This window comes from Heloderma suspectum, chromosome 1 (assembly GCF_057233095.1).
Source record: "Heloderma suspectum isolate Gila_16-S chromosome 1, 16-S_ref, whole genome shotgun sequence".
Classification (NCBI taxonomy): domain Eukaryota; kingdom Metazoa; phylum Chordata; class Lepidosauria; order Squamata; family Helodermatidae; genus Heloderma; species Heloderma suspectum.
The window spans coordinates 364,416,193-364,431,520 of NC_139458.1; the positions used below are offsets into that span (position 1 = coordinate 364,416,193).

At 41.3% G+C, this 15,328-nt stretch overlaps 1 protein-coding gene across 1 annotated transcript in view; it reads left to right on the plus strand.

Annotated features, from left to right (window-relative positions):
- Window positions 1-15,328, plus strand: part of DISC1 (DISC1 scaffold protein) — a 204,885-nt gene that overhangs the window by 50,267 nt on the left and 139,290 nt on the right. The window contains 3 exon segments of the mRNA XM_084819275.1: window positions 1,473-1,620; window positions 7,971-8,091; window positions 13,533-13,768. Of these exon segments, the coding sequence (XP_084675401.1) occupies window positions 1,473-1,620; window positions 7,971-8,091; window positions 13,533-13,768 (505 nt within the window).

Below are 15,328 nucleotides of genomic sequence, written 5' to 3' on the forward strand. Positions count from 1 at the left end.
CTCGGAAGTTGTGCTCAGTGAGGCTTGCTCCTGAAATGCAGGTGCATCTGGACTTTCGGGGGGGGGGGAGGAGAAAGGAGGGGGGAGAGGGGTAGCCTCTCTTATTGGTTGAGCAGCCCCTGCCAGTCGGATGACGTTCACTCCAGCCTCCACCAGGAAGTATGTTCTGTGAAGCTATTTTTACTAGTCCAAAGAATCTGCTCGTGGAACCCTGCTCACAGCAAAGCCAATTCCTTTAAAAAAATCTGATACTCCTCCATTACCTTCTCTCTCCATTGTTGTGGAAACACAGCCCTGGTGTTCTCCAGATGTTTTGGACTTTAACTCCTATCAGCCAGCATGGCCAGTGGCCAGGAATGTGGGGGATTGTAGTCCAAAACATCTGGAAGGCACCAGATTGGGGAAGGCTGGTCTCCAGTTTGGGCTGCCAGGTCCCAAACTACAAAAATAAGTGCTGCTCATCAGGCTCTGGTGTAGGTTACATGGGTTCTAATGGCACTAGGGCCCATGTTGCTTGTGCTGGGTTTGGAGGATCCTTGGGCAAGGCAGCTTCCATGTGGTCCCCTTAACCTGGAAGAGGCAGGACATGCAGCCTAAGAATTCTTTCACTGCTCCTGACCTTCATAGGTGCAAAGAACTGCGCTGTGAGCTTTTTGCTAGAGGTATGGTTCCATTAAATGTCTTGTTGCCCTCTGGAGCTTGCCCTGCATGTTATGTTCTAGGGTGGGGGGTTGTCGGAGGTCCAGTAGCAACTTTCTTATTTGCAACAGTTGTGGACATCCTGATCTGGACTGGGACCAGCTTTCCCTATGCTGCAGATCCTGATTTAGATTTCCCTCTAACACCCCGTAGGTGTTATTTAATAAAGAAAAAACAAACACACAAGGGCCAATCATACGATTAATGTCGTATCTAATTTTTCTCGTTAAGAGTTTGTCTATTGATACGTGTGAAACAAAGTTTCTTATTTTATGCAAAGTTTTACAATTAGTATTCCGATTTTCAACAAACTAAGCAAGTTTTAAAGGAAAGCTGCCAGTTGTTGATTATTTTTTGTTTTTTTACAGGATAAAGTAGCTTAACTTTCATGTACTTCAGCTGTACTTTTAATAATGTCACCATCAATTAAAATATTCCGTGAGAGGAACATTTTTCCTCTATAATATTGCTCTTTGTTTTTTCACCAGACTTCCTTTCAGATGAATGTATAGCCCAGGGTGCTTCCAGACAGAGGGCTCCTAGTGGTAACACTCAAAAGGCATTGTGCAGCTATTTCATCTTTTCTTTCTCAATGATTTTTTCAGGTAAGAAAAAGGCAGAAGAAACAGAAGGAAAACATGGGTAGGCTACAAACTGAAGACTATGTTGCCTGAACATAGGACTGAATGAGGCAGTGTGATTGCACAATAAAAGCCTTGTCTGAAACACCCGCAGTATCATTTGATGATGTGCTGTTCCCCTTATTTTTCCAGCTGACAAATTTAGAAGAAAACGTGAAGAGCTTGAGAAAGAGAAAGGTTCACTAACATTTCAGCTTCCTTCACACCATCCTTCAATTAGCAGCTTTTTGGATAGATTCAGAGCACAAGTTCAAGTGACATTATATGGGGATGTTCATAGGTAAGTTTGACTCCTTATGGCTTTCTGAAAAAATATATTAGAAGTTGTGAACGTGAGATGTTACCCAGCAATTGAAATCAATGAATCCTGACTTGCACTCTTAGAAAAACAAGAACAAAGAGAGCTCGTGCAGCATAGTGGGTGGCTAAGAGGCTGAGCTGTGAACGAGAATGCTTGTTGTTCATGTCTTTCCTCTGCCATGAATTCACTGGATGACCTTAAGGCAAGCAAGCCACTCTCTTTTGGCTTCAGCTCCCTCATCTGCAATTTGGGATAATAATACAAACCTATGATTGATTGATAATGTACGTTAACTGTTTTGAATACTCAAAAAATTCTGTATAAATCCTGAGCATTTGATGATGATAATTACTGTTTGGGGTAAACAGTTGGACATGAGGTTTTTCTTTGCAAGCGCTACTGAGGCACATGCACAGGTCCCATATATTTCACTGTGGCTTGCATAGGAGAACATCCCAGTGGGATCTCAGAACATCTTCATCTGAGGCCCTACTCCATGTGTTTCCTATGAGGGTGGTTTGGAGAGTGGCAACAAGGAAGAGGGCCTTCTAGGTGGTGGCCCCTGAATTATGCTCTCCCCAGTGAGGTCTACCTGGCGCCAACATTGTTATCTTTCTGGCTCCAGGTTAAAATCTTCCTCTACTGCCAGGCATTTAACAGGTCCTGGATTTTTATTCTTGATTGTGCAAAATTGTCTTATATTCTAGTATGCAAATGGTTTTATCTCATTATATTCTAGTATGCAAATGGTTTTATCTCATGGCCTGGTTTGCACATAATGACAGCCCAGAGTATGTCTTTGAATCGTGACAGCCCAGAGTATGTCTTTGAATTGTGGGTTGTTCCATTGTGGGTTGTTGTTACATATGAACCTTGCACTGTGATTTAACTACAGATTGTTAACCATGAACAACCCAGAGTTCACTACCCAACAACAAACCATGGGTTCTCTTCCTGGGTTGTTTGTGGTTAACAACCCATAGTTAAGCCATAGCACAGGTTTTGCACGTAACAACCCATGATTCAACAACCTATACTCAACCCATACTCTGGGTTTCCCTTATATGTGAACTAGGCCTTTGTGTCTTCAAGTCTCCTACCTTGTAGCTCTGTATGACTGCTACAGCTTCTCCACATTAATTTAGCAAGATTCATAGCTTCAGTGGGAAAGGCATGCAATAGCAACCTCTTTTTGTTTGTCCACACCCCTGCTTCCCATGTTGTATTCTCATTTCATCTCAGCATGTCAAACACTCCACTCTAAGAAACCTTGATTTTGCTGGTTTGCAAACTAATCAAGTTCCATGTGGCTTTCATAAGTTACTTGCATATGACTGAACTTTGAAACAGTAACTGGAATTAATTCTAGTTGCCTTTTAGGAGAAATTAAAGAACACCAGAAGTAATATGTATTAAAGTTTGTATGAATAAACATGTTTTCAGGGTTCTTCTTATTTTTCACATGCTAATAATGGAAAAGACCTCCCCACCTCACCCCCATGCAACAGAAAACTGGCTGTCAAGTTGTCTGACCCAAGGGGGTCAGACAACTACTTTGAGTTTGTTTTTGTTTTTCTGGGACCTTTTCTGCATTAAATAAGTAGCGGTTTCATAAGGTAGTAAATAGCTAGAAAAATGTCAGCTTTAAAATCTTCCTAGTTAATTGTTTTTTCTGTCAGGAATAGGCCTTGTTACTGTGTAGTGTGTTTCCTAGAAACAGGACACAAGTCCTCACCAAACAGTTTGACTAATAGTGCAATTCGATGCATGTCTGCTCAGAAATAAGTCCCATTGAGTTCAATGGGAATTGCTCTCTGAGAAATGTGCATAGGATTGCAGCCTATCTTATCTTTTTGAAAGTTGTTTAAGCTTCAAAAATCCAATCACAGAAGAGCTTTGGGGACTCCTGGGTCATCATTGGCTGGCAGTGAGATAGTGTTTCATAATTGCTTTGTGTTAGGCTCACACAGGGTTCACACAGGGTTGACACTTTGGAAAAAGCCGCGCACAGGTGATTGTGGTGTTTTTGTGGACTTTGTGCCTGTTGTGTAGGAAGATGCTCTTGTTACCTTACAGCAATGTTGGAAATGCAGGTTTTTCATAAAATTGTGACAAAAAGATTTAGGATGCATCCAGATGGATGGCTCCTAGCACTACCATTCAAAAGACATGGTGTAGCTATTCCACCTTTCCCTCCTTAACAGATTTTCTGTGGTAAGAAAAAAGACAAAAGAAGTGGTGGGAAAACATGGGAGGGTTACAAATAGAAGGCATTGTCATCTGGACTACACTTCAATTCCATGAGTGAGACAGGGTGATTGAACAAGAAAAGTCTTGTCTGGAAACACCTTTAGTTGTAATCAGTGGATTCAGGAAAGCTGGGATTCAGCATGAAAACAGGTGTAATCTGTCTGTTCACTTTCCTTAGATACACCCTTCTAGAGATGTGAAGGCCCAGAAAAAAGCTGGAAAAATTTGGGGAAAACTGTTTTTTTCCTGTTTTTTTCCAAGGACTGTTATTTTTTTTTTCCTGAAAAATTGAACAGCTTTGGATTATGAAATATTTTATTTTAGAATTTAAGACAAAATATTTGTATATTGTTACCCAGCCTTTACTCTCTCCAAAATGATTTCTAAAAACTATGTAATAAGAACACTTTTATAGAAAGGCTAGAAATGTAAAATGTCTGGAAATACGAAGCCATGGGAAAAATATATATATTTTTAATCTTCTCTGTAAGATTCCCAGCATAGTTAGTTCTTTCATTCCTTATTAAAAATATTGACCTAAAGTACATTTTACTGATAGACATTTATGCTCAGTTTCCCAACATGTGAGTAGAGTCCCCATTGTGCATTCTTGACAGTAAATGTGTAGTTTTGACAGCTTGCACTTTGTTCTATTGAGTCCTGTGTTTTTGATGCTGTAGCAGTCATTTAATTTAGTTCTAATCCATTCAGACAATAATTAAAAATTTACTAACTGAGTTTACTTTTAAAAGTTTTAAAATATAATGATAATTTTATGAGCAAACTAAATCATACATAAAATAACTTTAGTAATAGAAAGGCTGCTTTATGTTCCTAAATCAGCTCTCCCCAACCTGGGGGGCATCTCCACGACAATGGAAGGAGATGGAAGGAGAAGCCAATCGTGGCTTACCCGGATTTTTCAAGGAGCCGGCTTTGGTCTGCGCAGGGCTCTCCAAGCAAGTGTATCGCACCAGTAAAAGTTGCTTCACAGAACATACTTCCGGGTTGGGTGTGTGTGTGGAGTTAACATCATCTTACTGCACAACCAATAAGAGAGGCTCCCCCCCCAGGCTCTCCCCCACTTTCTCTTTTTAGAATAAAAGAGGCTGCCCCGCATTCAGGGGACAAGCCTCATTGAGCACAATGGGCATTACTTCTGAATAGACACACATATGTTTGTGCTGGGAAAGATGGAGGGGAAACAAAGGGAGGGGAAACCAGCCCCCTTTCTAACCCAATGCTGCGCAGGAACGAAGGTGAATTAGTTATTTCCAAAGGCAATAAACCAAATAATGGAGAATTGCAGCTTGGGGAAAGCGCTTTAGAGCCTTTATTTTATTTTATTTATTTTATTATTTATTTATTTATTTCTATAACGTCCAATAGCTGAAGCTCTTTGCGCGGTTCACAAAAATTAAAACCAGAAAGCATACAGTAAAACAATATAAAATATAAAAGCATTGAAACCACAATATAACAGTACAACCAGAATAAAACCTAGCAGCAATGCAGAGATTTAAAATACAGATTTAAAACACCAAAGCTAAAAGACTAGAAAGCTAAAAGGCGTGAGCAAAAAGGTCTTCACTTGGTGCCAAAAGGAATACAATGTAGGTGCCAGGCAAACCTCACTAGGGTAGCCACCCACCTCACTTCCTTTGGCAGGGGCTCACAGAGAAGGACCGCTGAGGATGATCTTAAGGTCCAGGCAGGCACATATGGGAGGAGACGATCCTTCAGATAACCTGGCCCCAAGCCATTAAGGGCTTTGAATGTTAATTCCAGCACTTGAATCAGGTCCGGAAATGGACTGGCAGCCAGTGCAGCTAGAAAAGTACTGGTGTAATATGAGCTTGTTGGCCAGTCCCTGTTAACAATCTTGCTGCCCTGTTTTGGACCAGCTGAAGTTGCAGGACCATTTTTAAAGGCAGTTCCATGTATAATGCATTGCACTAATCCAGACGAGAAGTTATCAGAGCATGGATAACTGTAGCTAGGCTATCTCTGTCCAGATAAGGGTGTAGTTGGTATACCAGCCTAAGGTGATATAAGGAGCTCTGTGCCACTAAGTCCACCTGTGCCTCAAGTGACCGTTCTGGGTTCAAGAGTACCCCAAAACTACGAAGCTGATCCTTTAGGGGGAGTGCAACCCCCTCCACAACAGGTTGAATATCACTTAGCTGGGCAGACGAACCACCCACTAACAGTATCTCTGTCTTGTCTGGATTGAATTTCAGTTTATTGGCCCTCATCCAGTCCATTACCATGTCCAGGCACTGATTCAGAACAGCCACTGCCTCACCTGGTGCTTTAAAATGTGTTATTTCAGTTGAGGGGGATCTGTGGTGTCCCATTCAGGGGACAAGCCTCATTGAGCACAACGGGAGTTACTTCTGGGTAGACACTAATTGGTTTGTGCTGGGAAACACTGGGACAGGAAACACCCCTTGTCCGGGGTCACTGTGAAAGGCACACCCCTGGGCGGGGCTAGCATACCTGAGGTACATGCAGGGGTTGGGGCACACAACAGCTATACTGGGGAGAACCCGACTTAAGGGAAAGAATCGGACTTTTAAGCAGTCTCAGGAAATCCGGTTTTTCCCTGATAAGCTCTGGAGTGGCTGCTGGATGGCCACAACGTCATATATCCCTAATGACCTCCAAACGTAGCCAGCTCGGAGTAAATCGCTCATGGAGACACGCCCCTGGTGCCCTCTGGATGTTTTGGACTGCAGTGCTCAGCATTCCTGACCATTGACCATGCTGCCTGAGGCTGATGGGACCTGAAGTCCCAAATATCTGGAGGGCACCAGGTTGGGGAAGGATGTCTTAAAGCAACAAAGTGACTTTAGATATGTAAAGAGTACTAAAAATAAGTACTGCTTATTTTTCAATTTTCCAAAATTTCCAATTTTCTGGAAAAAAATTTTTTTTTTTCTATGGCCTTATCATTTCCAGAAATTCTCATCCTGGCCACTAAATGCTTAATTTTTTAAAAAATGGATATTTACAGGCAGATAGTTGTGCTTTGTTGGTCATTGCGAGAAAACTGGGGATCTGCTACTGAGTGTGTGCCCATATATTTTGCACTTGTGAAATGAACCATCAAGACTGTTACTGATTGAATATGGAGATTATAATATACTTCAATCTGGCTGCTCCATATGTTTAGGATTTGGGTAGTGGTGGTGGGAAAGTATAGGTAATGGACTGGATTAGATTATCTTCTCCCTTTGTGTGATGGAGGACCTAGATTGTGCATTCCTGTCCTACCTACTTGGTCTGCTCAACATGTTCCAGAGATCTCTGGACACTGATGTTTTGGCGAAGTGCTTGAATCATGTGAGTGCTTCCTGGATTGTATCTGAGATATTGACCATCCTGTACAGGCCTACATGTGCTGGATTTTAAACAAGTATGCTATATTCAAACATTGTGCTCGTGTGAATATCCAGTGAGACTCAGATGGTATGATTTCAGTACCCTACAGTGTGTAAAGCAGCCTTCCCCAACTTAGTGCCCTCCAGATGTTTTGGACTACAACCCCCAAGATTCCCGATCATTGGCCATGTGGACAAGGGCTGATGGGAGTTGAAACCCAAAACATCTGGAGGGCACTGGATTGGGGAAGGCTGGTGTAAAGAATAAATTGGGAAGATTATCCAGTCTGGCTGTTTTAAATTAGGCTAATGTTCTTGCTTGCGTCAAGTACTTGTTGGCAAGATGGGCTTCTCTCAATTAAAAAGGCAAAAACATTTCAGTGTGCAACTCTGGTATCAGTAACCCACATGTAAGTACCATTAACGTCAGTTAAGCTTGTATGCAAGCCACTAAATACAGTTTTGTAACCTTACTTTCAAAAGTGACTTCTTGGTATTGTGGAACAACCCTTCAGCACGTCCTCACAACATGGCATTCTGCTACCTTTGAGGAGACAATAAATTATTGTTGCATGACAGGCAGATGGATATATCAGCATAAACACTGAGGACTGGCATGCTAGATGTTTAGGAAATAACTGCAAGTTCGTTAATATAGCAAATGTCAGTGTTTGTAATTACTGTCATTTTTGAAAGGTTTAACAGAGAAGACACACAGCAGAAAAGTGAACAGAAGGTTTTAAGTCTTCCTTATGAAAATATACATGTTTCAACCATGAAACGAGTTCAGCTGCTTGAAGAAAAGGAGTGGATACAGGTAAGAAGAACATGATACACCAGTATGTGGAAACAAATGGGAAGTAGGGTAAAGTTGATTTGCTGCTGTGTAATACATACCCCCCCCCCCGCTTCATGGATCACTGCCTTGTTGTGGCGAAGGGGCTTGCGTAACTCAGTGAAGCCATAAGCTATGCCGTGCAGGGCCACCCAAGACGGACAGGTAATGGCAGAGAGTTCTGACAAAATGTGGTCCACTGGAGAAGGAAATGGCAACCCACTCCAGTATTCTTGCCAAGAAAACCCCATGGAACGTATCACAAGGCTAAAAGAGATGACGCTGGAAGATGAGCCCCTCAGGTCGGAAAGTGTCCAATATACTACTGGGGAAGAGCAGAGGGAATTTCCAAGTAGCACCAGAAAGCGTGAAGCGGCTGGGCCAAACCGAAAGGACACTCAGCTGTGGATGTGTCTGGTGGTGAAAAGAAAATCCGATGCTGTAAGGAACAATATTGTTTAGGAACCTGGAATGTCAGATCAATGAATCAAGGTAAGCTGGAGGTGGTCAAACATGAGATGGAAAGATTGAACATTGACATCTTGGGAATCAGCGAACTAAAATGGACAAGCACGGGCGAATTTAATTCAGGTGACCATCATATCTACTACTGTGGGCAAAAATCCCTTAGAAGAAATGGAGTAGCACTCATAGTCAACAAAAGGGTGGGAAAAGCAGTACTGGGGTACAATCTTAAAAACGATAGAATGATCTCAGTCCGAATCCAAGGCAAACCATTCAACATCACAGTAATTCAAATCTCTGCCCTAACCACTGATGCCGAAGAAGCTGAGGTTGATCGGTTCTATGAAGACCTACAACACCTTCTAGAACTAACACCAAAAAAAGATGTCCTCTTCATCATAGGGGATTGGAATGCTAAAGTAGGAAGTCAAGAAATCACCGGGATAACAGGCAGGCATGGCCTTGTTGTACAAAATGAAGCAGGACAAAGGCTAATAGAGTTTTGCCAAGAGAACATGCTGATCATAGCAAACACTCTTTTCCAACAGCACAAGAGGCGACTGTACACATGGACATCACCAGATGGTCAATATCGAAATCAGATTGATTATGTCCTTTACAGCCAAAGATGGAGAAGCTCTATACAGTCAGTAAAAACAAGACTTGGAGCTGACTGTGGCTCAGATCATGAGCTTCTTGTTGCAAAATTTCGGCTTAAATTGAAGAACGTAGGGAAAACCACGAAACCATTCAGGTATGACCTAAATCATATCCCTTATGAATATACAGTGGAGGTGAGGAATAGATTTAAGTGATTACACCTGATAGACAGAGTGCCTGAGGAACTATAGATGGAGGTCCGTAACATTGTTCAGGAGGCAGCAACTTAATCCATCCCAAAGAAAAAGAAATGCAAGAAAGCAAAGTGGCTGTCTGATGAGGCTTTACAAGTAGCTGAGGAAAGAAGGGAAGCAAAAAGCAAGGGAGAAAGGGGAAGATATATGCAACTGAATGCAGAGTTCCAGAGAATAGCAAGGAGAGACAAGAAGGCCTTTTTAAATGAACAATGCAAAGAAATCGAGGAAAACAACAGAATGGGAAAGACTAGAGATCTCTTCAAGAAAATCGGAGATCTCAAGGGAACGTTTGGTGCAAAGACGGGCATGATAAAGGAGAAAGAAGGCAGGGACCTAACAGAAGCAGATGAGATTCAGAAGAGGTGGAAAGAATACGCAGAAGAACTATACAGGAAAGATCTGAATGTCCCTGATAGCCATGATAGTGTGGTCACTGAACTTGACAGACATCCTAGAGAGTGAAGGCAAGTGGGCCTTAGGAAGCATTATTAACAACAAAGCTAGCGGAGATGACAGTATTCCAGCTCAGCTATTTAAAATCCTAAAAGATGATGCTGTGAAAGTGCTGCACTCAATATGCCAACAAATTTGGAACACTCAACAGTGGCCACAAGACTGGAAAAGGTCAGTTTACATTTCAATTCCAAAGAAGGACAATGCCAAAGAGTGTTCAAACTACTGTACAATTGCGCTCATTTCACATGGTAGTGAGGTTATGCTCAAAATCCTACAAGCTAGGCTTCAGCAGTATGTGAACCGAGAACTACCGGAAGTACAAGCTGGGTTTTGAAGAGGCAGAGGAACTAGAGATCAAATCGCCAACATTCGCTGGATCATGGAGAAAGCAAGAGAATTCCAGAAAAACGTCTATTTCTGCTTCATTGACTACGCTAAAACCTTTGATTGTGTGGATCACAACAAACTCTGGCAAATTCTGAAAGAGATGGGAGTACCAGACCACCTTACCTGTCTCCTGAGAAACCTGTATGAAGGTCAAGAAGCAACAGTAAGAATCAGACATGGAACAACTGATTGGTTCAAAATTGGGAAAGGAGTACGACAAGGCTGCATATTGTCGCCCTGCTTATTTAACTTATATGCAGAGTACACCATGAGAAACGCCGGGTTGGATGAATCACAGTTCAGAATTAAGATTGCCGGGAGAATTATCAACAACCTCAGATACGCAGACGATACCACCCTAATGGCAGAAAGCGAAGAGGATCTCAAGAGCCTCTTGTTGAGGGTGAAAGTGGAGAGTGCAAAAGCTGGTTTGAAACTCAACATTAAAAAAACGAAGATCATGGCATGTGGCCCCATCACTTCCTGGCATATGGAAGGGGAAGAAATGGAAGCAGTGACAGATTTTATTTTCTTGGGCTCCAAGATCACGGCAGACGGTGACTGTAGCCATGAAATTAAAAGACGCTTGCTCCTTGGGAGGAAAGCTATGGCAAACCTAGACAGCATAGTAAGAAGCAGAGACATCACCTTGCTGACAAAGGTCCGCATAATCAAAGCTATGGTTTTCCCAGTAGCAACATATGGCTGTGAGAGCTGGACTAGAAGGAAGGCTGAGCGCCAAAGAATTGATGGTTTCGAACTGTGGTGCTGGAGAAGACTCTTACGAGTCCCCTGGACTGCAAGGAGGTCATATCAGTCCATCCTAAAGGAAATCAACCCTGAGTGCTCATTGGAAGCACAGATACTGAAGCTGAAGCTCAAATATTTTGGCCACCTAATGCGAAGACAAAACTCTTTGGAAAAGACCCTGATGCTGGGAAAGACTGAGGGCAAAAGGAGAAGGGGACGGCAGAGGATAAATGGCTAGATAGCATCACTGATGCAATGAATATGGACTTGAGCACGCTCCGGGAGAGAGTGCAGGACAGGAAGGCCTGGCGTGCTATAGTCCATGGGGTCACGAAGAGTCGGACATGACTGAACGACTGAACAACAACAACAATACATAGCCCCAACTGATAATCCCAAAAAATAAATAAATTGAGAATTGTTACCACAGCAGTCATGTAAGTCTCATGAAAGGTAGGACATTATTGAAGATTCTGTTTTTCTTGCATATATTTTACTTTTCTTATTATTTTTCAAATATGCTCTTTATGTTCACTGGTGTTATTTACTTTCTCTAAATTTATCTAGAAATTAGTTGAGAGAGAGTTTTGTTTAGAAGATCGTTTTTGCTTGATTGGATTTTTGTTGGATTTGATCTACCGGCTTCATGATCTAAGTTCTGGAAATGGTTATTTAAAAGTTTGGCATGCAATGATTACTGTTAGTGGCTGGGTTCAGACAACACAATAACCCACGCTCAAGGGTTCAGTGTGGGTTGTCATTGAACCATGGGTTGTTGCTGAAATGTGGGTTATTGTATTGTCTGAACCCAGATGCGATAACAAACCATAGTTTGTTAACCAACAACAACCCACAGTTCAAAACCCAACAACAAACCATGGGTTCTCTTCATGGGTTGTTCATGGTAAATCATGGTTTGCTAGTATAGTTGGGTTCAGACAACACAATAATCCACATTTCAACAGCAACCTATGGTTCAACAACAATGCCCACTCAACCCATACTCAACCCTTTAGTCTGGATTATTGTGTTGTCTGAACCCAGTCAATATGTTGTTTTATCAGCACTATTTCTAATACACTCTTAACATCTCCCAGTTTTTCTTCTTCTTCTGGTAGTTTTTTTCTTCCTCTTCTGGTAGTATCTCTATGGTCATGTCTAGTAAATGTAAACTGGAAATGTTCACTCATGATGTGGCTTATGGTGTAATAGGTTTTCAAAATAGGCCCAAGTTCTTCATTGATCATTAATTTAGTTCTTATTCTTATTGAAGAAAGATGACCAAACCACAACAAATCAGCAGAGTTACCTGATCGTCTGTCAGTGCAGATGTAGCGTGGTCCACCATGGCTAAAGGATTGGGAGTGAGCCATGGTATTGTGTGCTCCCTTCCCTTTCCAACATAAATTCCCACTATCCTCTCCTAATCAGTATTAAAACTTTGGTGCTAACCAGGCTCCACTGTTAAGCAGGATTTGAATCTGGATTTACAAAGAGCTTCTTACAGGATGGGAAGACCCATATGAGAGAGACATACCTGAAGACATGCTATGTCCAGGCCATTGGATTTTTGTAGAGCTGAAATAACAACGAAATGGTTACTGCATGTACTTCTATATTGCATCACAGGACTGTAATTTTGGAGTTTGCTCCTCCACTCCCTCTGCATTGGCAGTGACTATCAAATGTTTTATTGCTTGATACAAAAAATAATGTGCACCCTTTCTTTCTTTCTTTCTTTCTTTCTTTCTTTCTTTCTTCCACTTTTTCAGCTCATGGTAATTAGCACAGTACAATTTGGAGATGTACCACTTGTTAATTGAAGACTATTGAATATCTGGCAGTATTCCCAAATCAGTAGTACAGAGAATGAATTGTTTGTGCTGCGAGCCTGATTTTATACTCAGAGTAACAGACCTGATGTTGTCCTGAAGACCTTTGTTATCTCTTTTGACAGATCCCTGTGTGTTGAAACATTCCCCCCCTCCTCCATTCTCTTTCTGCTGAATCTTAAAGCAGGGGGAGCTATACAATGAATAGCATATCTTTCAGGCAACATCAGTGTAAATTGAATTTCTTGGACCAAGTCTTCCAGTTCAAAATATAACTAGGAAGTTAAATTAGCTTTAAACGTTTGGCATATCTTCAGAAATATGCTTCTACAAAGTAACTGACAGTGGATTCTTTGAAGTCGTGGTGTTAGCTTGTATTTATTTAATCATATTGGCCCCACTTTTAAGAAAGTACATCCTACACATCACACCCATGTCTGTGGGGTTATTTCATGGAAAAGACTTGGTTGATTGGCTTGACCCATGATATTCATAAATGCATTATTGCTGTGTGGGATAGTACCACGGAGAAGTGGCTCTCATTTGACTCGGGGGGGGGGTGCGTGTGCGTGTGTGCAAGCGATTGAGTTTCGCAGGATCTTGGCCATTTCGTATCATTAATTGTACACGTTTAAAAATAAGGATATACAATACCTTCTGTCTCTACTTTATGCAGAAAGAAATTGAAGTTCTTAGAGCAAGGCTGGTTGCTCTGGAAGCTAAAGATCAACAGTTGAAGATAGAAATTCAAGAGCAAGAGCAGCTCATTCAGGCAGAGGATTGTGAGTTGTCTACCTTGCTCAGCTGGGTGTCACTTCGAGAACTGCAAGCAATAGGCAAAGCTTTGGTTGACACTTCAGAAGCATCACATAAAATTCCAAACAGTTTAGATTTTCCAGGGTCCATAAAAAGGTATTTATTATTGGGTGACACTTTGAAATATTTTTATAAACTCTGATTTATTGCTTTGCGTCTGATATAGCTTTCCTTGTACGCTTAGAGGGCACCTCTGCTCATACAGAAACCTTTATAGGAAAAATATAGTTATTTGTTTTACAGCCTGATTTCAAAAAAGCTGTTTTAATGCATTGGAGCGATGTAGGTGCAACATCATATTTTAATAGGAGCCGAAGTTTCTGTAGCTAAAACAGTAGTCCCATAAGCCATTAATTAATTAGATGCAGTTGTGATGACATAGTGAAAATTGCCAGTGGTAGGGGAAGTTACTTCATATGAACACCTTCCCACATGGAGTAGCCTTCATGTGGTTGTGTTTTCAAGAGGTTCCCATATTATATGTAGGGGAAAATTTATGTAGTGTAGGGACAGCACTAACAGGCAGTCTTTTTGTTCTCTTGCCTCTCCCTGTGCTAAGTTAGAAGCAACACATCTGTCTTTTGTGCCCTTTTCATCCCTGCTGGTGCTTTCCCCATGTGCCATGCCAGGGGCTTCTTTATATAGCTAAACATACCGACAGTCTATTTCAGTGCAGGTCTTTCATCTTGATACGGTAATCCCTTTTCTAGATCTTTCTGCCCACCATGCAGAGAAGTGGAGAAATAGGATTTCTTTTTAAAAAATAGAATGGACTTCAGGTTCAGATAAATCAGTTGCATATTATATTGATGATTTTTTAAATAATTCTGGCTGCTGTTTATCAATTTTAATAACAAAATCAGTAAATGAAGTGATAGCCTTTGGATTAGTCAATTGCTGTGGTTGCCACTGTGTTTGTTACTGATACAAGTCAATTTACTTAGGAGGACATCTTTTTTTCATTTCATGATGAAAATACTTGCAGTCATTAGCAAGGGAATGTTTCTATTAAGAAGGTTACACGTGTAAAATAAATGGTGACTATCTCTCACTTTGCTTATCTGTATATGTCTTGCTTAGGTTTCACATTTCTCTCATTAAATGTATTCTGCTTTGCTCTTGCTTGTTTTTCCTTGTATTATACCCAAAATGAGTGCCAAAACTCTGACTTTGGGTTGGAGTTGGGAATCTAAATGCCAGTTCTAAAAGGGTGCCTTGAGGGCTGGATCAGGGCCATCATTTTTAAAGGATTTGAACAGTCTGCTTTCATTTCCTCATTTATCTTAAGCTAAGCTTTTGCTGGTAAAAACTGTTTGCACAGTGTGAAATGCCTTCCTTATGAACATTTTTTTTGGCAATCTGGATTAATATTGTCATTGGCAGAAGGATTTGTCTAGATGTTTCCAGTAACCAGTCCATTCAGCTGCAGTTGCACTTGTGGACCTGTCTGATAGAGCTTAATTCAAATAGAAGCTTAAATGCTCAGGGTCTTAAAGGCTTATTTGCAAGAATATTGTTCAGCCACTTAACAATTCTCGTTGGAGATAGGGCCAGCTTGAGCCCAAAACATTTTTTGTTTTTGTTTTAAGAAGAGCTGCTTGAGGTTATTAGAATGGAGAGAGAACCATGATTGTTCAATATGTTCATTAGCCCTAT